This window comes from Mytilus trossulus, chromosome 7, assembly GCF_036588685.1.
Source record: "Mytilus trossulus isolate FHL-02 chromosome 7, PNRI_Mtr1.1.1.hap1, whole genome shotgun sequence".
In the NCBI taxonomy this organism is placed as follows: Eukaryota; Metazoa; Mollusca; class Bivalvia; order Mytilida; family Mytilidae; genus Mytilus; species Mytilus trossulus.
Window position 1 is genome coordinate 35,688,583 of NC_086379.1, and position 24,835 is coordinate 35,713,417.

The 24,835-nt window shown below is 32.2% G+C and overlaps 1 protein-coding gene across 1 annotated transcript; it reads right to left on the reverse strand.

Moving 5' to 3' along the window:
• Positions 1 to 2,360: 2,360 nt before the first annotated feature.
• LOC134726371 (uncharacterized) lies at positions 2,361 to 17,882 on the reverse strand. The gene is made up of 3 exons (XM_063590771.1): positions 17,784 to 17,882; positions 5,974 to 6,297; positions 2,361 to 3,002 (listed from the first exon to the last, which is right to left on the reverse strand). The coding sequence occupies exons 1-3, from the start codon at positions 17,880 to 17,882 to the stop codon at positions 2,361 to 2,363; spliced, it is 1,065 nt and encodes a 354-aa protein (XP_063446841.1).
• Between the last annotated feature and the right edge of the window lie 6,953 nt (positions 17,883 to 24,835).

A 24,835-nucleotide genomic window follows, 5' to 3' on the forward strand; every position in this document is an offset into this window, starting at 1 on the left:
TATGTACTATTTGTGATGTTGCTGTATGAAATCCTCTATGCAGTACTGCAGCTGATAGTTGAATGTAAGCATGCATATTTATACTGTTTACATAGAAATATTTATCGTCTTTTATAAGACAGTATATTCTAGTCTTATTTTGTATTTATCTTTTAGTTGGATGCTCACCTCAAGTTTTGGAGATCTTTGGTTCAATTTCCAGCAGGGGTTTTCCAAAAACTTTTATTTGCTGCTTATCTGCTAAGCTTTTTGTGTTCTAGGATTAACAGTAAAGAATGAGTAGAGTTTGGTTTACAAATCTTCTCGTCACTTTCTGAGCTTTAATGTGAAAAATATTCAACCCAGCATATCATTTTTTTACAAAACAGGGGTCAAACTCATATCACATGTTGGAAAGATAACTCTCTTATCCATCCACCCATTACAATGAATGTTGTGTATATTGCCTTAAGTCTTCTACTAAGGTAAAAAGTAAATTAGAATTTTGCAGTAAAGAATAAACCATTTTATTTGCCTGCAAAATATAATTTCTTGACTGAGACTGACAGTTTTGAATATTTCTGGATTCCTTCATAAGTAGTAATTATAGATTATCGTTGATCATCTCAACGAGATTGATTTTCTCGCTTGAGCTGGTACAGCCAAAGTGAGAAAAGCAATCGAGTTGAGATGACCAATGATAATCTGTTTATCGCTATTTTACCTATGACGACGTTGTCAATTTCAATGTCAATTTCGTTAGTAACGCCACATGGCTTCCTTAGTTTCTAGCGAGAAGCATGATATGAAAATTATCACAAAAAAAGATCAAAGGAAAAATGCACAAAATAGCGATAATGTTTGTTATATACATGTAATAGTATAGACCAACCTTACGCCAGATCCTTAAGGGTAGAAGATCCTTAAACACCCAAGCCATTGCCATCTGACATTATATCCAAACACTGACAAAAAACATCAAATTCAAATTGATTAATGGAATCCAGGCCTTAATTGTTGTAGAAAATGTATAGGGTTGTTTCATTTTACAAAATATATGTGCAGTTATATGTATACATTAAATGTATGTATGTTTTTCTTAGTGTGTGATCTGTTTCTGATTGCAATATTGTAAGCAAAACATTCCAATATTTTTTATAATATTATCTTTTTTAACCTGACAAATTTTAAAATGCTTAAATGCTTATGATGCTTGCATTGTGATACTTAAGCTCTTTTCTTACCTTGTACCAATATATATGAATATTTTTTATGGTTGTGTTGATTATGTATATTTATAATTTTGTGCAGTTTATATGATATATGATATAAAATGTCAAATGATGTATTTAATACAAAATGTCAAATGATGTATTTAATACAAAATCAATTTATATATAGTTGTTGAGTCTTTTTATATGAAAATGTATTCTTTTTTAAACTATTATCAAGATAATCAGAATTTAAAATGAATTGAGGATAAAAACAATAAAAGAGACAGAAAACACCGAAGAGTCTGTCAAAAATGATTGGTCAGAAAAAAACCAACACAGTAGTGTTACAAGTAAACACAAAAACAGATGTTCACCAGGCCTTGAAGGCATAACACTTTGCTCAGTCCTCTACTCTAAGCATAAAAATCATCTTGGAAACATGAAATCCAGCAATTTGATTGGTTGATTTCGATTCTGAGTACAAAAATCATGCTAGAAAGTTTTATTACCATGAGGGCAGACAGGTTTAAATTTTACTTGATATCCACCTCATTTCAAGGATAAGTGATCAAGGTTGAAGTTTCATGATTATGTATATTTCTCAGATACTGTAAGCTGTGTGTCTTCTATATTTGGTGTATGGAATGATTGCAAGATGTACATGTCAGTCCAGAAGGTTTCATCTGACCTTGCACTTAATTTATATGCATGGTTCATTGGTCAATACTAAGTTTGTGTTTTTGTCCATTTAACTAACACTATAAGCAAAAGGTAATTATAATACTTAATATTATACCTTGCATATTATTTGATAAGCAATTATATTGGATGATACAGTATCATTTGACATGGAATAATTGAAGAACACATCACCTTAAGAATGTTATTTAATTTCTTACATCATTGTTACATTGAATCACCAGTGTAATGATAATGATATGAAGTCATATAATCGTTGTGTTGTTTTAGAAATATTCTAACTCTCTTTTTGTCAAGAAACATATGCATATATATTTGTACGTTCATTTAAAAGATTTTCAGTAACATTTCTAATTGACATTATATGTATACATAGATATTTGAACTGTAAAACTGAGTTTCACCAAAAACTTATTTATAAATAAAAAATAAATTCTTTCACAAATGCAATAAAACAATTTTTTTTTGTTAATATCCTTTTGCAATGAGCTCGGTGATTGTTGCCACTAAAGGGTTATAATCTTTTGCATTTCCTGCTGATAGTTGTCCCGATTCAAATATTTTCCACCTTCCATAAGATTTAGAAACCGAACACATGATAACAGCTTGTGAATTACCAGCATCGGAAAAAGAAGTTTTACATAGATTATTTTGACGATTCGATGCTTTAAAAAACTTTAAACTTGGATTTGGATACTTTGAAATGCTTGGAGAGTTCCATGCACTTAATGTAAAAAACAAATGTGTTACATCATGTGGAATTTTACTGATATGAACGTCAATAGTATGATGGCCAGTTTTGTTTGCATAATCATTTCGGTCACCTGAATGTTCAACACCAGCTTCAGAGATTTTTTTTCTGTAATCAATTGTTTGGTAATGGTCAGGACCACAGAACATCAAGCAGGAAGCATCAAGAAAATCAAGCTGATATTCCTTGTTTCCTAAACCAAAAAACGACAACAAACTGCTGGTTTCCTTCATTGGAAATCCCCAATACAGATCGAAAACGACATGATCGAAATATTCTGGAATGGCATAGAGGCATACAACCAGGCAAATCTTCGAATTCGATGTCACTCCAAAACTTGACAGTTGAGCTTCCTCATTCTGAAAAATAAAATAAAACGTGTAGATAAGACAAACTTGATTAACCATACTTTGCTTTAGAATTAGAGGCTCTCAAGATCCTGTTTCGCCCACCTTGGTCTATTTGCATATTAAACAATGGACACAGATAAATTCATGACAAAATTGTGTTTTGTGATGGTGATGTGTTTTAGATCTTTCTATACTGAACATTCTTGTTGCTACAATTATCTCTATCTATAACGAACTTTGCCCAGTAATAAAAGTTGAAAATATTTCTTAAAAAATTTACAAAGATATACAAAAATTGATGAAAACTTAAAAATTGACCTAAAAGGGCAAACACTCTTTAAAGAGTCAATTGACAATTTTGGTCATGTTGACTTATTTGTAGATCTTATTTTGTTGAACATTATTGCTGTTTACAGTTTATCTTTATCTATAATAACATTCAAGATAATAACCAAAATTTCCTTAAAATTTCTAATTTGGGGGGCAGCAACCCAACAACTAGTTGTCAGATTTGTCTGAAAATGTCAGGTCAGATAGTAATAAACAATTTTACCCCTCGTCAGATTTGCTCGTAATGCTTTTGTTTCAAAGATATAAGCCAAAATCTACATTTCATCCCATGTACTATTTTTAGCAATGGGGGCCATCTTGGTTGATTGGCCGGGTCACTCCACACATTTTTTAAACTAGATACCCCAATGATGATTGTGGCCAAGTTTGGGTTAATATAGCCTAGTAGTTTCAGAGGAGATTTTTTTTAAAAGAATACTAAAATTTTAAAAAAATGGTTAAAACTTGACTATAAATGGCAAAAACTCCTTCAGGGGTCAACTGTCAATTTTAGTAATGTGAACATTATTACTGTTTACAGTTTATCTCTATCTTAATAACATTCAAGATAATAACCAAAATCTGCAATATTTCCTTAAAATTACTAATTTGGGGGCAGCAACCCACCAACGGGTTCTCAGATTTGTCTGAAAATTTCAGGGCAGCTAGATCTTGACCTAAGTAACAAATTTTCCCCATGTCAGATTTTCTCTTAATGCTTTGGTTTCAGAGTTAAAGGCCAAAATCTACATTTTACCCCTATGTTCTATTTTTAGCCATGGCGGCCATCTTGGTTCGTTGGCCGGGTCACGCCACACATTTTTTAAAACTAGATACCGTATAGCGGGTTATTTTCGCGGGTGTAAAATTTCGCGTTTTTCATTGAATAAGGTATACGAAAAATTTTGGCGGTTATTATTTTGGCGGACTCAACATTTTTAACATTACCTTTGCATGTACACTTTAATATTGGCGGAATTTATTTTGGCGATTTTGTTCTATCCGCGAAAATAAGCGAAAATTTACACCCCGCGAAAATAACCCGCTATACGGTATTCCAATGATGATTGGACAATATGACAAATTAAATGAAATATAGGGGGAGACCCTGGTGTCATCCCGTCCCTCCTGTTTGAGAACTTAAAAACAGTCGAGATCCCCACCCCTAAACCATATATATCTGCATGTATGGGACAATAAAAAAAAATATAGGGGTTGTCCTAGGGTTACACCCCCCTCCTGTGTGTGTTCGAGAACTAAACCATATTTATTGAATTTCCTGTTCGTCATTTCAAAAAGATTTTAATGACCTACAAGTTCATTCTCCTAGGCCTCGCATATACATGTCACAATATGTACTAGACTTTGTCCGATATCAGGCGACCATGGGAATGAATAATTATGGGAGCTTTGTTTGGGAGACTATGTAACAGCATCTTGTAACAATTATTTCATGTTTATTATACAATTTTATTGATGCAAAAAATGAGTAGGTTCATGGCTCATTTTAAAGAAAATATATAAACCTTCCAAGCCCAAGAATGTTTGACCAACTGTTTTATAATCACCTGTCATTTCATTCCAAATTTAGGACTTAGGGTGAATGTGAGGGTAATTTACATTTACTATGGGCAGGTAAGTCAGACCTCACCTTTGATCCCTATAGTAGTAAACATTTGTCTAATTTGTGTCTCATTACTTTTGTACTGTAGAACACACACGCAGTTTTCTTTCCAGAGAAGGCAGTCCATTCATACTATTACAAGCTCGTACTATGTCAACTTGTACTACTAACAGTCAAATAAAACCAACGTTATAACTACCAACTAGAACAACTGCAATCATGCGAACCTATACCAATGCAGACTCACCATTAACAATATATATTGATATATGCGCTGCTTTTGAAAACCTTGATAAAATATAAACTATTTGCCTTAAGAATTAATTCATTAAATAAACATAAATGTACAATATATGAATGTTCAATGTTTGTTCTTTTAAATCATTAAACAAAATTGAAGCAATATTGCCACAGTTTTTATTATTACGTTTGCATTGGTTTTTGGTTAACTGCCTACAGCGCTTACAGTGCTTTGGTTTGGTTGATAAAAACAAATAGTGTAATAAATAAAATTTGGAATGAATTTTTTTTTTAAATTTGCTGAAATTTTTGTACCCTCGAGACTCCTTAAATTTCTTCGTATAGTTGGGACCGTTATTAATTTTTTGCAAGTGACAAGCTGTTATTTCATATATTCACTAAGTGTCACCTAACGTTGTAACAAACTAAAACAAATAGGGGAAGTCAGGAAATCAAGGACGGACGATGGTGGACGGAAAGTCAAACATTCGAACGGTTAATGATGACAAATTGCCTAAAATGAGTAATATAGAATACTTCTAATAATAATGTAGCAACGTAGGTACAATAACGAGAATAATTAAATTAACACTGATTATTGTTTTAAATGTTCATATTGAACTCTATGCTGTTCTAAACTGTGATCGACAAAGCAAATAGCAATATAAGACAACACATATATTTTGAAGAAAGTTATTAATTTGAAAAAAATCTTTTAAATTTGCCGAGTTTTCTGTACAAATTACACCTAAAATAAAGAATTAATTATTAATTTTATTTATTTACCTGCATGTCTTTTCCCTCAAACACAAGTTTCTGTTTATTTTGTTCGTGACCCAGACGTTCTTTTATTATATCTTTCAACTGATTAATGGTCATGGACTGGGATAATGGAATTCTGATGGATTCCCCAGTCAGGTCTGTGATAATAACATGCTCATCCTCACCAGATGCGCTGTGGTCTTTTTGTTGATAGGAAGCCTCGTATACTGTAAACATTTGGGAAAGAATCTTCTCAAACAATGCAACACTATCAGATTCTGTTTCAATGTCTACAGCACATTTAGGGTAAGGGCATTTTCCATTTTTTGTTGCATTGTCAACCAAACACTGAAAGAAAGAAATGTCTCTTAGTTTGATAGTAAGAAAACTCATGTATTTGTCCAGATAACAATAAATTACGGAAATAGTTAATACAGTAAATGCAATAGAAAGGCACCGAACTAGGCAGTTAAAGTCGCTTGTCCTTATTCAACATAAATAGAATAATATTCACCATGTCTTAAAACAGAAAAGAGATGGATACACTGCAATCACAATGTACGAAATATTTATTGCCACTGGGAGTTGGACAAAAACAAAATCATGTATCATGAAAAAGTTGACGTCTTTCCCTCGCTCTGTAACACTGTAAATGCAAGGAAATGTTTTCTGCAGTCCGATAAATTCAAATAAAATTGAGAATGGAAATGGGAATGTGACAAAGAGACAACAACCCGACCATATAGCAGACAATAAAACTTGTTTATGTATATATATGTAGGACTCTAAAATGCGATGGGGACGCTAAAGTACGATGGTCACGCTAAAGTGCGATGGTCTACGCTAAAGTGCGATGCCAACACACGCTAAAGTGCGATGCCAACACACGCTAAAGTGCGATGCCAACACACGCTAAAGTGCGATGGTTCGCGAAAACTATCGACGCAAAAAGCGTACTGACGTTACGCACGATGGTGCGTCGCAAGACGTAAAATATATAATTGACAAATTTGACGCCATATACTAACTTTGACATTTTGTTATCAAGAGCGGAGTACCTATACTCGATCAACTTTTATCAAGTAAATACCATAAGCTGGAGAAATGTTTCAAAATTTATCACTTATAAGGCAATTGATTACGTAAGGATCGATTTTTGAAAGATTAGAACTTGTTCTAAATCTTTACTAAGGCACTGGCCTCCCTAACAACATGATAGGGTAGCTACTGTTACTAAATGTATTCACACTGAAATGTAGTTCCCTATATTTCTCATGTATGTGCACATAATACACATATAAACTGAAAAAAATGGTATATTTTTGGAGTAGTTCATCCAAGAATGTATGTAACTAAGATGTGTTGATGTGTAGGCTTTTTTCGATAACATTTTGATTAGGTAATTGGGTATTGATACAATACTATAATGATTGGCAACTGTCATTATCGCCAAACAATCAGAGACAAGGTGGACCTTTACTTACAATGCCCCACCCTCGGCCCCACCTCATAAACTGTTAATCAAATTGACCACATTACTTATCAACCTCAGTCTTACATAATTAGAACCTTCAAATTACAACTTCAATATACACACATTTGACCTCATAATTGAATACACAAATGTATATATTACATGTTTGATATAAATAAGGATGATAGATTTAATTATTGCCTATTACTTTTGATCGACAATACATAAAGTGATTCTGTAAAATTTAAAGATAAATGATCAATTTGATTAACAAGATCTTTAAAAAAAAATGAAATATGAATATAAATATGAATTTATAAAAGCTATTCAAGTAAGGCCTATAATTTACTTGATAAATTTCCATGTTACTCAACTTTTTTTGATTTTTAGACAAAGGCAGATAACTGTAATCTTAATTATTTCCTTTCACAGTGACGTTATGGTTATTTTTAGAAAATAAACTCATGCACCATCCTCAACTTAATAATTTCTCTTGACAAATATCTTTATAAAGTGGACATACACATCATTCTAAAACCTGAATATCTGAGTTATATCTAATAAATAAAACAAGGTTTAACCCAAAACAATAATTATCTGTAATTAATCAACAATTAAGATTAGTTCACTTATTTTTTTATCATCAGGAATTGGCTTGAAACAGTTATAAAATTTTAAAACTTTTAATTAAAATAAACCATAATGATTGTTTATTAATTTATCCCCCCATTAATCATTATGTATATTTTAGTTACTTGAATTTTTATGAAAAGTGAAAATATATTTTTGCAATCAAGAAAGAATCCAAATTTTAATAAAATAAGTTTTTTTCAAATTTGTTAACGTTGAAAAAGTACATTTTCAATGACCTTTTTTTTTTTAAAATACTTTGAAAATTGACCAAAAGACACTCTGCAACTGTTAATCTTCAATGTCGTATAACCTATGTTTCAACTTACAAAATGCTCCAAAACAACATATCTAGATTATGTTTGTTGACACTTTACAGTTCTTAGCTGTTGGTCTAGATTTTATTGTCTTACAATGACAGATGTAAGCATTTACAAGGAGAATGTTTGGTTTGCAATTGTTTTGTCTTTTTAAACATGTTTAGAATAGGCAACATTATTTGGATAAGATATAAACTGCAATTTAAATATAATTGTGCAAATTAAGAGACTCATATTATTTAATTAAATGAGCTCATTTATTCTCAGAAAAGCACTTTTCCTTCTTAAGACCTGTGGTTAATGCTAATTTCAGCAATAGTGCTCTATTAATGTTCATTTTCCTCCAACATATATCAATATGAATTTTTTAAAACTACTGGACTTCTAATCTTTTCATGAGTGATTTCCATCACTTTGATTATTTTCTGATCTGTGATGAGATGAAAACAAATGCAACTGTTTCCAAATTTAATTGAGATAGAATACATTGCAATCTATAAAAAAAAATCTTGCTCCCGGAGGGACACATGAGAAATTAGATCTAGCCTTGACAATTTTTTGACAAATTTCACATAAAAATCGGTCATTCAGCAATATTTCTTTTGATAATGATTTTAGTTGAAATGATTTTTTTATTAGATTGAAATCACTTTTGTCCAATATCTGTATGTGTCTGTGCGAGTTTTTTTACAAATACGTACTTATATAATTGTTAAAAAATTATAAGACCATTGTACCTCTGGTTCTAATCGATTTCTAATCTATAAAGGTGTTTTAGATTTGCGTGAAAACTTCTGTCCAAAAGAAATTATCCCTCGGCCCAACCCCTCTTTTCCCTGTGTCTTTAAAGGGTTTATTCTTTATGTGTGTGTGTGTTTCTCATCTGTGTGTTATTTTGATTCAGTAGACCATTTTGGAATGAATATTTCCCGGCATCATTTTAACTGCCTAAACAGTTCGTAAATAGTGTGTATTTGTACAAAAGACGCCACTGCGCAGAAACGTCCAAATGACTTCCTTGGACATAATGGATAGACAAAGGGAATGCTTTCCGAAAAAAATTTGAAAGGTCATAATGTTTGTGAAAACAACCGACTCATTTGTATGAACTTATAGTTTGTATCTTATAAATATGTTAGTTTTGTATTATAAATGCTCATTTAGTATTTATACAACATGTTTCACCTAAGGAATGGACAAAAATTACGTTTGAACATTCGTTTTTTTAAGACACTTCTTGAAGATTTTTTTTTTTTACATTGAAACTTTGAAAATGTTGATCTTTTTTAGAACTTTCTACTGAGTATTGATTAGATATGATTCGATTATTTTATAGGGATGATAATAAAACTGAAATTTTGATAAACTTTCCTCATATTAACACATTGAGACAGGTTCCTCTCCTGAATATTTATTTAGCTGAAGGCTTGCTTCAAATTTAAGCCAATACCAAAAAAACGGGTATGATGTTAAAATTCAAATCTAGTAGGAAGCTGATATATACTAAATTTCGATTTAATGTGCAAAATTACAACGGAACATAGACAAATGCATTTTATTTAATCTGAAATGTTACGCTGGACATGCAATTTTTAACGCAAAAGTAAGATTTGTGTGTTTAATAAAATAGATGTATGGTGCAAAAATTTATAGAATTAACTTAAAATACAAAAAATATGTCCGGCTTTTCTATAGATATATAATATGGGTGTTGGTGATTTTAATTTGTATAGGCAAATGATTGCTGTTCTAAAATCATATAATAACGTTTTACCGTGCGTAACGTCACTATAAATAATGACGTGAACAGTCTTTTATACAGACAACAAATGAAATGCCGAAAGATAAATGTAGAATATTTGATTAACAACTTTACAGCAAATGTCCATGACTTACTCAATTTAAACATGATAACCGTGTTTTGTCGGCTAAAGCAAATGTGGATTTTTTTCGGTGCTTGAAGAAGGACTTTTGTCCTGCAGTCGACTATCTTACTATACATATACAAAAGTATACGCATAAGTATCCTTTATTCTGTTTCTATTTGAAGCTAACGGTTACATTGAAATCATTGTTTATGTTGCAGTTTGCTTTGCCGTTCCCGTTCAAATATTGTCAATTTTAATGAAAAATCAAGTTGGTTAAATAAAGTTTAATTAGCAATTATTACGTGGTCGTTCTTCTTAATTTAGAACAATGATCACTTAAGTCTACCGGTAATTATAAAGCCTATCAAATATGTCATAAAACCTTGTACTAGCTTTCGCAAAAAGACTCTTTTTTTAAAATCTGTGATCTTAAATACCTTAAGCGCGTTAACATTACCCTTTTAGTCCATCGCACTTTAGCGTGATAAACCATCGTACTTTAGCGAACAAACAGCCATCGCACTTTAGCGTGATACACCATTGTACTTAAGCATAGACCATCGCATTTTAGCGTGACCATCGCACTTTAGAGTACCATCACACTTTAGAGTACCATCACACTTAAGAGTACCATCAAACTTTAGAGTCCTAAATATATATTTATATAGATAATTTAGTTGATCTGTAACAATAACATCTTCATGCCTTATATATCATGTACTGTAGTACGCCGCTAGATTAAAACTGACGTGGAAAGGTAACACATGGCCAGCGAAAGCTCTTTTTTTGAGAGCCCAGGTGGTCGTGTGGTCTAGCGGGACGGCTGCAGTGCAGGCGATTTGGTGTCACGATATCACATTAGCATGGGTTCGAATCCCGGCGTGGGTAGAACCAAAAATTTGCGAAAGCAAATTTACAGATCTAACATTGTTGGGTTGATGTTTAGAGGGGTTATATATATATATATATATATAAACGAGTCTAAATTGAAAACTACGTTCATTCCTATGATTGCGTTGGATAAAAACCTCAATTTTTATACGTGTGCATGTAAAACAAATTTCGTAGAAGAGTCTAAATGTAGAAGAGTCTAAATACAGCACAAACAACATTTTCCAAAAGACCAAAAAAGTATATTCAAACAAAACGCATTTGACTAACAGGTCGAACAACTGATGTTCTTTAACCCTGCTGACTGCCATTGCCGATTGCCAAATAAAATGTCGCAAGATGTAACAAAATAAATCTTAATACAAATTAAATACTAAACATAAACCAAAAAACTTGTGGTCAAGATGTTATGCCACAAACATAAGGTGCCATTATTTTTTCAGGAGAACTTCCTTTATAACCGACTATACGGTATAGATTTTCCTCATTTTTGAATGCCGTACATTTGATTTTGATGATTGCTGACATCCACTTCATTTAAATTTTAGTGGGTAGTTGTCTCATTGGTCACCATATAACATCTACAAATTTCTATATGTGAGAAAATACAACAAAAACACAGTTGGAATGCCATCTAATGCATTCGGCAAACAAAGGACTATGTTCACTAAGCACCCTGTCCCCCCCCCCCCCAAAAAAAAAATCATCTGTAATAATTGACTATCTGCAAGCTTCAAAATTCAATATTTCACTAATTCTGCATTTTTCAATTTTGGGTTCTCAATGCTCTTCAACTTTTTACTTGTTTGGCTTTATAACTATCTGAGCGTCACTAATGAGTCGCATGAAGACGAAACGCACTTCTGGCGTACTAAATCATAATCCTGGTACTAGTACCTTTGATAAATATTTCCACCACTGGGTTGATGCCACTGCTGGTGGACGTTTCATCCCCGAGGGTACCACCAGCCCAGTAGTTAGCACTTTTGTGTTGATATGAATATCAATTATATGGTCATTTTTTCCTGTTACAAAATTTTGAATTTTTCGAAAAAAAACTAAGGATTTTCTTATCCCAGGAATAGCTTACCTTAGCCGTATTTGGCACAACTCGTGTCAAGTGTACTGTGATTAAAACAGTGCAATTTCTGATTTGAATGACTGATAATTTATGGTCAACTACTTTCACACTAAATGTACAGAGAAATGATTACAAAAGAATACAGAAAAATTGTCGCCGATGCCATCTAGAAAACATTAAAAAAAAAAAAAAAAAAAGGGATTGTGAGGGTTTTTGTCAACGAATTGTACAGGGATAAATTTAAAACGAGCAACGAACTCAAAACATTTGTCGAAACGAACGGTGCAGTACGAGAAAACTTATTTATTTAGTCACAGCTATTTCGTTTATTCTGAGTTCTAGACAGGATTTGAAGTCATGCAGTTATTCAACGTATAGTTATCTAGGTATTGATACGCAAAAAACGTTTATGTATGAAAACATATTCAGCATTGTTTACCTAACAAAACGTAGGAAATCACATCATGCCTGCGTTTTTGGCGCATCTAGCAGTTGTATCAAATGTTTTATACAATATCTAAGACTTGCAACAATTGAATAAATAAACATGCACATTGACATATTGACATGTACTAAAATAAGTTGAATTATAAATTATTGTCATCCCTAATGTTGTCCTGATTAATGATTCGAACGCGTCAACGTCCGAATTCATTCGTATCGGGGTTAAACGGAATGATTTACTATGCAAATGATAGGAAGCTATTGAATTATTCGATTGTAGAATCTTGTCAATTCGCAATACAGCTTTTATAGTTTTTCAACCACTCGCGATCGCTCAACATGGAAGCGGAAGTGACGACGCACCTAAATGCACGAGTGACGTTCACTTAAACCAAAGTTTTTTACGGAAATGCATCGAACTCGAAAGTTATCTATTGTAACAGGATGCTGTTACGAATTATCACAAGCAAAAATTCAATAATTCGGCATTCCCATGGTCGCCTGACATTAACTTTGCCGCAAACCGGTACAGTATAAATGGGTTTAATCTAGTCAAGTCAAAATTACAGTTCCTAAAGAACGAAAAAAAAACAAAAAATGTATATAAATGAATACATCTATGTCAGTACTACAAAAAATTACTTTTTACAGCAATTTTCATAATTAGGCCAAACATTGAAAAACATTCGTGTATCTGCTTCTCCATAATTACAAGGAGTGGTTGGGATATATCCTTAATAAGATTTAAAATAATATTTCATCATGAGTTACATTCACATTTTTATTAGTCTCTAAAGAAGCACTTCTGTCGGTAAGAAATTTCGTTTCGTTTTTATCGTCACAGAAAAAACTACTCCAAATCCTTGGTGTTCTATCAGAACCAAATTATTTCCGTCTAGCACAAGAAATGTGCCTTTGTCTTGTCACAGCCTTTAAATTATTAATTTGGTAAAAACCAAATACAATATCTACTATTGATTACTTATCGATGCAAGAGTTTATTACACCATTTGCATGATCATAAAACATAGTTCCCCAACTTGTTGGCATGGTATTAGCTCAACCAACGATAAATGCGTCAAAAATTGAATCAGCAAATCGCAGAATGTTTTAAGTATATCCATTTGCATCGACTTTTAATACCACTGTTTTATGTCAATTTGGTTTTTATGGATACAGAAATATTCCAAATACAACTGTCTACTGTGACAAGAAATGAATAGTTTTGAAAAGATATCGCAATCATTGTAAAGGTTCTTTTGGTTTTGACAAGACGCTTCCAGTTTTATTTTACGACCATGATAGGAATCTGTTGTTTTTCACCTGGTTATAAAAACAGGTTCTCCTTCGTTTCGAATTTGCTGCAAAAGATCTTCGTATTTTAGAGTTGATATAAATATCTTACCTGCTTCCGAATCAACAGTTTCCTTAATAGTTATCAAAAGTACCAGGATTATAATTTAGTACGCTTGACGCGCGTTTCGTCTACATAAGACTCATCAGTGACGCTCATATCAAAATATTTATTAAGCCAAACAAATAAAAAGTTGAAAAGCATTGAGATTTTTTTTTACAAATCTGACGACTCTTCTAGAAATGGATTTCCAAACTAGTTCATCACTTTTCAAAGCCTTTGGAAATTTTTAAAGAAATCCTTTGTGTTTTCGTAGATTTGTCATGATGTCATTCATCTCTTGTATTTTCTACGTACAAAACAGACCATTCCCTCTGAATTTTTATAAGCCAGCTGATCTGCAGTTACAATTGATGTTTCTTCGGTATTAACCAAACTGTCGCCTTATCCATCGAATACATGATCATTGCAACTGAATAGACGTGTTTTAGTGGCATCATAGAAGTTACATCACTGAAGTTACACTTACTTAAACAGCTCTAGAAGAGCCTCGATTTTTTAAGAGTAATGAAAAGAACTACGATGTTTACCAGTATACTCTGGTAGTACATGCACATCGCTTTTGATATCTAAATATAGTTTGCATACGCGCAAAATTGTTCGCATCATCCATGTGTATCTTTACCATGAACAATTTTATCATACCAATTCATAATTATATCATTAAAAATAGAAAAGCACAAACAAATATAGTAAATAGTTTAAATGTTTTTGAATGAATTTTGTTACATTTTTACGAATGCGCATACCCTTGATATGTCAAATATTCATTTCTAGTAAATACGTCACATGTAAGGAAGGTAGCCACCAAAAGAAGAACAAAGAAAGTCTTCTAGAAAAAAACAGTATTTTCAAGCCTAAAACAACCATTTTAGAAAAAGGCCGTGGCCCTCTTGATTTTTTTATTTTAATGGCTAGCAGTTTCTAAAAGGAATATGATAATATCAGATTATTACATGGCATTATTCATATCGCATGTATTATCAGCCCGAGGTTCAATATCAGCCCAAGAGCCGCATGGCTCGAGGGCTGATATTGACTGAGGCTGATAATACATGCGATATGAAAAATGACATGTTATGATCTTTTTATCATATGCTTCAACGATGGAGAAAAATCACAGATTCATATATTGATCCTTTTACGTGGTTCCCAAATAGATGTTCAAAGGGTGAAAAGTTCATGTTCATTCAATATGATATCTTTTTATCATATGCCTCAACAGAGAAGAAAAACATTAAAATTTTGACGAAACGACAAAAAAAATATATTCAGAAATATACATAATAAACACTGTTTGGAAAAGTCAACTTTTTTGTAAAGTAACTTTCTAAATTATGTTGGAAACTTTTAAACGCATTATTTTATAATTTGATTTTTTTTTTGCTTTTGTTTTTTTTAAATTATTTTACAAAAAATACTTTTAAGTATGCAAATAGTTGTTTTGTACACTACTTTGTAATGTTTTTCAGTGAAAACGTAGCATTGAGTTGTATTTTCCGGAATTTGCCGAGTTTTACCGGAATGCCATGCGATAACATTACAGAAAGGCATGTGAAAACACTTGAAGCATGTGATAAACTTTTCATATCAGCCCGCTAAGCACCAGTTCGAAAAATATGGAATTCACGTTAATCTAATGCTATTATCATACAGTAAAAATAATATGTTATTTAGTCTAAGTATATGATAATGATGCTTTGTGCTTATGCTCATGTTTGTATCATTATTTGCACAATTCCCTCGATTTTGCTTGCTTATATCTTCCACTATTGGTAAAATAGCGATAAACAGATTACTTATGGTCTTCTCAATCGATTGCTTTTCTCGCAATCGCCGTTGAGATGATCAACGATAATCTATAAATATCAAATAAATAGTTTGTAGTATCATGGAAGTATCACATTATACATCCATGGTAGTATCAAATTGATAATCTGTAATATCAAATATAAAATCCGTAATATCAAATTGATAATTGTTATATCAAATTGATAATCTGTTATATCTAATTGACAATGTGTTATATAAAATCAACAATTTGTTATATCAAATTGGAAAAAGAAAACTAAAAGAGGGACGAAAAAAGATGGACGAAAGACACCAAAGGGACAGTCAAACTTATAAATCTAAAAGAAACTGACAACGCCAAGGCTAAAAATAAAAAAAGACAAGCATACAAACAATAGTTCACATGACACAATATAGAAAACTATAGAAAACAACACGAACCCCACCAAAATTAGGGGGGGATCTCAGGTGCTCCGGAAGGGTAAGCAGATCCTGGCTCCACATGTGGCACCCGTCGTGTTGTTTATGTGACAAAAAACTCCGGTAAATAGTCTAATTCAGTAGGTCAAATTCTTGAAAGGGAAGGGAATGTAGTTACGACGTAAGAGACATATCCGATATCATTTGAGAAACGGTTATTCCATAACGGTCAACCAACTCGTGATGGCGTCCGTAAAATTTACGAAAGGATGATATCAACTTCACCACTTGGAACGCTTGGTTTAATAGCTTCCTTGTGAGCAGCAACCCTTTATCAAGAAAATCATGATAGGAAATACAAGCACGGGAATATCGTATCAATTGGGAGATATATACCCCGTATGCAGGTGCTCCTGGAATGTTGCTACTTAGAAATGGAAAGTTTACAATTGGAAAGCTGAAATCGTCTCTATGGTCGTAAAGTTTTGTTTTCAACCGACCCTCATTGTCAATTTGCCGACTTAACTGTATCTGTAGTATCCTTTATCTCTAGTTTGATGGGATAGATGTGTTCCACATAGTCACCAAATTTTGAATTATTTAGTGAAAGAATATCATTAAATAGCGGAAAGTAGAGTTAAAGGATATTGCTAACTTCTTGTCTTTCTTCCGAAGAAGTTCCTGCATGAAGTCTGCCTCATAATAATACAGAAACAAGTCGGCAAGAAGGGAGGCACAGTTTGTTCCCATTGGAATGCCGACAATCTGTTGAAAAACACGTCCTCCGAATGTTACAAAAAGTAAAATCACAAAAATACTGAACTCAGAGGAAAATCAATTTGGAAAGTCCATAGTCACATGGCAAAATCAAAAAACAAAACGCATCAAAAACGAATGGACAAGAACTGTCATATTCCAGACTTGGTACAGGCATTTTCAAATGTAGAAAATGGTGGATTAAACCTGGTTCTATAGCGCTTACCCTATCAAATTCCGCTACATTTAAATGATGTGTTAAATAAACAGTCACAATTAACAAAATAGTCAAAATATGGGTACATCAGTCATCATCGTATAACAATTTTAAAAGGAACAATTTAATTGTCGTTCAATGTGCATACAAACAATTTTAAAATTTACATAGGCAATGTACGCATACAGGGTTAAAAAATCAAAAGTATGTAAGAATAATTTACAGCAATAGACCGAGATTCAAACTAGTCCAAAAGTTATCCATAAAATTTATGAGAATCCAAAACTTTTAAAAGGAACAATTTAACAGGACACAAAAACATCTACTATCTACAAACACATGGATTGATTTGAGTGTCTGACGTCAGAAATAAATATGTTGTCATTTGTTTGCCGTCCTATTCGGTTATGGAGTGTGCACATATTCTTTTAACCAAAGGAATACAGATAAAAAAAACCTGTAAGAAAACAACTGTTGATAAAGAAAAATGAAAAATACACAAGTATCTAGAAATTTGGACAAACTCACCCTGAGACATACTAAGCAGGGGTGATCACATTTTGTAGATGCATTCTCTGGACAAAACTCCTCAGACAATTTTTCCAAGTTACATATAACGCACGTCATGGTTTACTGATTCAAACCTGAAAATAAATAAATACTTTATAAGTTAAAGTTACATCTTGAATTGTAAAAATAATGAAGTAAATGATAAATAAATAGGCTAATATAATAATAATACTTTAGCGTATAAGGACCATTCTCAATGCATTATTAAGACATTTTTAGTTACATTTTTTGGTTGATCAGTTGTTATGAATTTTAACTAGTTATCAGTAATAGCGAGTATTTCATATTTATACTTTCTGTAACTGTTGTTTTTGTTATTGCAGGAAAGTATGAAGAATGGATAAACACCCGCCACATCCGGTGTGTTTTTTGTTTGATTGGTGTTTTTCTTCTTGAATCAGTCTGATGAGTAAGGCATTTTTCAAATGATTTTTAGAGTTTGTTCTTATGTTGTGCTGTTACACCACTGCCCAAGAACGGGTGAGTTTATTTTTGTCCCACTTACAAACATGTTAATTCCACATTATTTTAGTGTCTGTCACAAGTTAGGAGCCTGTGGTTCAGTGGTGTTCGTTTGTTTAGATCTGTCATGCTATTTGTTTTTCGTAAATTGTTATGCTATATAATTAGGCTGTTAGTTTTCACAATCATATAACTGGAGAAATTTTTAATAGCCGACTATATGATATGTGTGTTCCTGATTGTTGAAAGTCATAAGGTTGCCTATAATAACTTAAATCCACTTGTTTGTAAATTTGGTAGATAGTTGTCATCATTTGCAAGCATACCATATTTTCTAAATTGAAAACTACATTCCAACCTATGACTGCGTTGGATAAAAACTGCAATTTTTGTACGTTTGCATGTAAAACAATTTCGTTGTAGACGGGTCTAAAAACAGCACAAATAACATTTTTTAAACGATTAGTAAAAGTGAAAAAGTATATTTTTAACAAAACGCATTTGACTAACCGGTCGAACAACTGATGTTATTAAACCTTGCTGACTGCCATTGGCGATTGCCAGCTAAAATTGAGAAAGGAAATGGGGAATGTGTCAAAGCGACAACAACCCGACCATAGAGCAGACAAAAGGTTACATCTGGGTCTTCAAATAAATTGATCACAAGATGCAACAAAATGGATCTTAATATAAATTTAATACTAAACAGAAAATAATAAACTTGCGGCAAAAATGTTTTACAACAAACATGAGGTGCAAAAATTTTTGCACACAAGATCCGGATTTCGACAATAAATGTCTCTTCAGTGATGTTCAGAATCGAAACGATATTTAGATGGCCATATAATTTACCTCAATTTAGGATAGACTCTTGAATTCAAAGAGTCAAAATAGGATGACCGAATCATATAAACCGCAGGGAGAATATAATACAAGTCCAAACGAAAAAATGTAAACAAGTCTAAATTGAGACTACGTTCAAACCTATGATTAAGTTGGATAAAAACCGCGATTTTTATACGTGCGCATGTAAAACAAATTCATTTGTAGATGGGTCTTAATACAGCACATTGAAAAAGGGTAAAAGTATAATTTAACAAAACGTATTTGACTATTAGGTCGAAATATAAAGGCAACAGTACTATACCTCGGTTTCAAAATTCATAAATCGATTGAGGAAAAATAAAACAAATCAGGATTACGAAATGAAACTGAGGGAAATGCATCAAATATAAGAGGAAAATAACTACACAACAGAAACAAAACATTAAAATGTAACACAAACAGAAACGAACTATAATATAACAATGGCCATTTTCCTGACTTGTACAAGACATTTGAAAAAAAACCAATGCTGGGTTGGACCTGGTTTTGTGACATGCCAAACCTCCCGCTTTAATGGCAATGTTATATATAACAATAACATGACAACATTACATGACAGGATTACAATACAAATACATAGGAAAAATATATAGGACAGAATAACATAGGAATAACAGCTAACAAAAGGTAACCTGGTTATAATTTAATACACCAGATGTGCGTTTCGTGCACACAAGACTTACCAGTTACGCTCAGATAAAAAGATTCGAAAGCCAAAACAACTTCAAAGTTGAAGAGCACTGAAGATCGAAAGTTTCCAAAAATTGTGTGACCAATACGGCTAAGACTTTTTGCCTGAAATAATTCATCTTTTTTTAAAACATTTTTTTTAAAATGACTATATGATAGATGCACTTGATAAAACCGAAGTGGTGACTAACTGCAGAATAAAAACGAATACATTACATGAAACAACTTAAACTAGCACATAAAGTTAGCCAAGGTCATCAACGAACTTGGTGACGTCACATTTGAATTTCTAAAAAGATTTCCCAAAAATAAGATAGAATAAGGATAGAATTCAAGATTAGATTTTTAAGACTGAATAACTATTTATCAATAACTAAAATTACAATACTTATTTATATCAAATTGTGGTAGTTATTAGATAATTAAATATATCATCTAATATTGATAAATGAACTAAATGATTACTAGTTATTATATTTACCATAACACACAAATACAACAGAAAAAAATAAGATTTATAACTACAAACGTTAAGACATTTGACAAAATCCGATGAGAATAAATAATATAACATCAAAACTGAATACATGAATTTGGGATGGAAAAAGTACTGTCGCACGTCTTATAGCAATGCGATTTCACACTCAGCAAAACAGTCACAATCAGGAATTATTTACGTTCGGTAATTAAAAGATCAGACGACGTAATGACAAACCATAATCTAATACGTGGAAAAAATGTCCATAGTAAGTTTGGACAAGGACACATAATATGGATCAACCAATTCGTGATGGTGTCCGTAAAATTCAGGAGTGTCATTTTTAACTGTGCTCTTCATAACTTTGTAGGAGCAGTTTCTGCGTTAGGAGCATAGAGTGTGAACATGCTTAAGAATAACGTATCAATTAAGATATGTAAACACCACACGAAAGGACAGAGGGTATGTTAAAACTAATAAGTAGGAAATTGATAATTAGGAAGTTGAAATTGTCCTGTTTATCATAAATTGTCATGTGAAGTCGTCCATCTGTGTCAATATTAAGGAAAATATAAAGGTATGAAACAGTCCTTCTGGTATCTGTAGTATCTTTAATTTCAAGTTCACTGGGATATATATGAGATGAAAGTATTGGCTGATATATGGCTTGTTCAATGTTTAAAGAATTGCGTAAGGTGCTTTGAAATTCCCTCTTTGTCTTTTAGAAGGTTTTGAATGAACTCTACTTTATACGAGGACAATAACAAATCGGCCAGTAAGGATGCACTTTAGTACATATTAGTATCCATATGAATACAGACTGTCTGTTGAAATAAGAATCCTCCAAGCTGAACAAACATATTATCGATCAAACAGTTCGTCATTTTGATAACATCAAACATTCATGTGTTTTTTCACAACTTATGAATTATTGTAACTCAAAACAAGAAATTTGTATCTACGAGTACAATTTTTTTTTTATAGAAAAAGCTCTGTTTGATGAGATGATGACGTCGCGCTTTCAAGTGAGCATTGGGGAATAGTAGTGTAAAGCGTAGAAAAATCAGAAGTCTATATGTTAGTGCAAATTGCAAAGATTGTGCAGTATATCTTTCGAATTTTTGAGAATCCACATCCGGTAAATACCACTGGTAGAATATATCTCATCAAAATATTTTTGAAGCCCATCTTTAACTTTAGAAAGAATTATAGTCAGTATTTTTGAAATTTGTTTAGTCGAACATTTTATGATCCAGCTACATATCGTTCTTTATATGGAGTTTTGTGTAGTAACGATGGTCAATTTTCTTCACGCTATTTATTCCAAGCTCTGAGTGTGTGAGCCATTGCAAATAATGGTTTTTAGAGGCTTTATCTGCTTGAACAACGACAAAGAGGACAAAGCATCAACAACATCCGGATTCTCGAAAGGGTCAGTAACTCTTCTGCTAATAGTACAGCACAGTTTTTGAATGCGCTTCTTAATGCATTTTCGAATAGCTTTGATCCATTCATACAAAGTGTTCAGTTCTAGTGCGTCTGGTTCGCGCTTTACACATTTTCTTGCATAGTCCTCAACTGCATCCATCGGTAGCTTGAAGTTCTTTTCCAGTTGATGGGCTGGGGAATTCTATATTTTGGTCCCTTGGCTAACAACTCTCGTAGCTGTTCATTGGTAACAATGCCAAGGTCACCAGTGGTAGTATGACCAACTGGACTATAATTGTATTGTGACGATGTACATGAGCAATCCAGAGGCTTGGATTGCACATTTTTGAGTTTAAAGGCCTCTAAAACCTTCTTGTGGTTGAAAATCTTGGTTTCAAAAAACTTTGTGTAAGTATGAGAAATAACAGGTGTAGCTTTAATTTGGAAATAATCAGGTATAGTTTTTTTGTACAATTTTTTTTATGGAAAATATTGCTAATAGTTATCGCATCTAAAACTTTATTGGCGAATTCTACCTTAAAAATACGCTTTAAATCATTTTTTATGCAGCCGATACAGATTTGAATAGTCTATGGTTAGCAATGTTTATGATTAATCTATCAATCTGAAAACAGAACGAAAATCAGTAACGGAAGTATTTTAGGCCTCTTGAATTAATAAAAAAAAGTTTTGACAATAGAATGGAATATAATTTAGGTCTGATATGATGAATGTCTTAAGGTTTTTGAACAGACGGTAACAGACTACCCATTGTCACGATGTGCGCAGTAGGCGGTATATATTTTCTTTGAACACGACTTCAATTTCGTCGAGCAGAAATATTTAACAATTGTAATGTAATGAGTGTACTTCACCTGGGACTAGACCAAATACATCCACCATAAACTTTGTCATTGCATCCATAGAAAATGGATGTTCCCAACTCTCTTATCCAAAATTCGTCTCTTTGTAAACGATATGATGGATTATTTGTTGAATAAGATATTTTTTCTTTAATCTGGACTTTCATTGAAACAATAGAATGGTCGTGCTATTTGAAATGTTTACAGAGAAATTTGTTGTTACTAGGATAATTAAAATTAGACTGATGATCATTCATTCTGAAATTGAGTCTTTGTCGAGTTTCCACAACGTAGACCAATTCTCAAAGAGTATATTCAATACCGTACACACTATTGGAAGCAGTGCAATTCAAATCCTCATGTATTGTAACTTTTGGTGGTTAAATTACTGTGAAAGTGGGTATTAGTATATCACATACAGGTTTTAAATTTTATACGGTGACATTAAGTAATAGAGCAATATTAGTGGTTGTCATTGCAATCTAAAATATCTGAAAGTTGAACAGTACCTGAACTTTTATAGTACAATGAGGATACAGAAAACTGAAGGAAATGCATCAAATATAAGAGGGAAACTACGACACAACAGAAACATAACATTAAAATGCAACACACACAAAAACGAACTATAATATAACAATGGCAATTTCCCTGACTTGGAACAAGACACTTTAAGATAGAAATGGTGGGTTGAGCTTGGTTTCGTGACATGCAAAACCTTCTTAAACCCTGCTAACTTCCATTGGCGATTGCCAAATAAATTGATCACAAGATGTAACAAAATGGATCATAATATAAATTTGATACAAAATGGAAAACAATAAACTTGCGGCAATGATGTTAAACCACAAATATGAAGTGCAAACAAATTTGTACACCAGACCCGGATTTCGACAATAAATGGTTATTTCGTGATGTTAGGAATCGAAACGGTATTTGGAAGGCCATATAATTTACCATAATTTAGGATATACTCTTGAATTGGCAGAAATAAAGTAGGATGAACGGATCATATAAACCGCAGCGCAAATAAGATACAAGCCCAAACGAAAAAATATAAACAAGTCTAAATTGACAACTACGTTCAAACCTATGATTGCGTTGGATAAACTTGGATGTCTAGCGAATAGTTATTAATTTCAGCTTTTAGTAGGCGACTTTATTTGTCTGTTCACTATATTGAGTGAGTGTTCAATGTATCAAATTATTTCTTTGTATAATCATTATAGTGGTAAAATGTGAATTAATATATGTTTTGAATGACGGAATGCTTTTAAAATGATTTCATTTGAATCAAAGTTATACCATTGAAAATCGGTGAATAGTATAAGCTGACGTCATTCTTGAAAGGGTAAAGTAACCTGCGTATAATTACCCCTTACCGTATTAAATTATCAATGGTTGCTAGGTTTTCAAAATCAACATATATCATGTTGTATCATGATAGCCGTACTTTGGTCCTCATATCAGTTAGCTAGTTATGTCTGATGACACATGATGATCTAGATAATTGTTTCAGACCATTTACTTCAATTCCATTTTCTGCATATATTTTTTGTTGTTTTGCAAATAATTCTTGAATAAAGCATCTCATAAAAATGTTATTATAATAGAATAATTTTGTTTACATTTATTCATTATTATCTAATTCATTAATCTTACCCTACCGAGACCCTCACATATCCTTTATCTTTTTGAGTATCAATTGTTCTTGACTGATAATACGGTCAAGAATAAAGCCTAAAAAATCAACCTTTTGTACTTCTCTCGTTGAAATGGGAACATTCTTAGGTATTGATTATTATTAATATAGGTTACTTATTTCAAGTTATGACCAAGTTTTTTTCAAATTTTTAACATTTTATTACACCAGGGCTTATAAGCCACGCACAGTTTCTGTAATAATAGGTATGGTCATTGTGGAAAGTCGTTATGTGATTTTGTTATAAATTTGTTTACATTTTTATTGTTTGTTCTTCATGAAGAATTGTTTAGTTTTCGACAATAATTAGTCTACAGTACACCTTAATTGTTTTGTGATTTAACTAATCATAGAAATTCTTGGAATCCTATGCTGACTATGAGGTGTTAATATTTCCTTATTTCTGAAGTTTTTATGGTGATCTATTATTGTGATAGGGGTCATAACATAATATATTTATTTTTGAAATCAATAAATATATGTCTAAAAATATGTGTTTTTT

Bases quoted from the DNA above. Each gene is read 5' to 3' on its own strand.
- LOC134726371 (XM_063590771.1), bottom strand. From the start codon at position 17,882: ATGACGTGCGTTATATGTAACTTGGAAAAATTGTCTGAGGAGTTTTGT. The intron at 6,298-17,783 runs GTGAGTTTGTCC...TCTTTCTTTCAG, and splicing joins CCTGCTTAGTATGTCTCAGG to TGTTTGGTTGACAATGCAAC. The intron at 3,003-5,973 runs GTAAATAAATAA...TTTATTTTTCAG, and splicing joins TTGAGGGAAAAGACATGCAG to AATGAGGAAGCTCAACTGTC.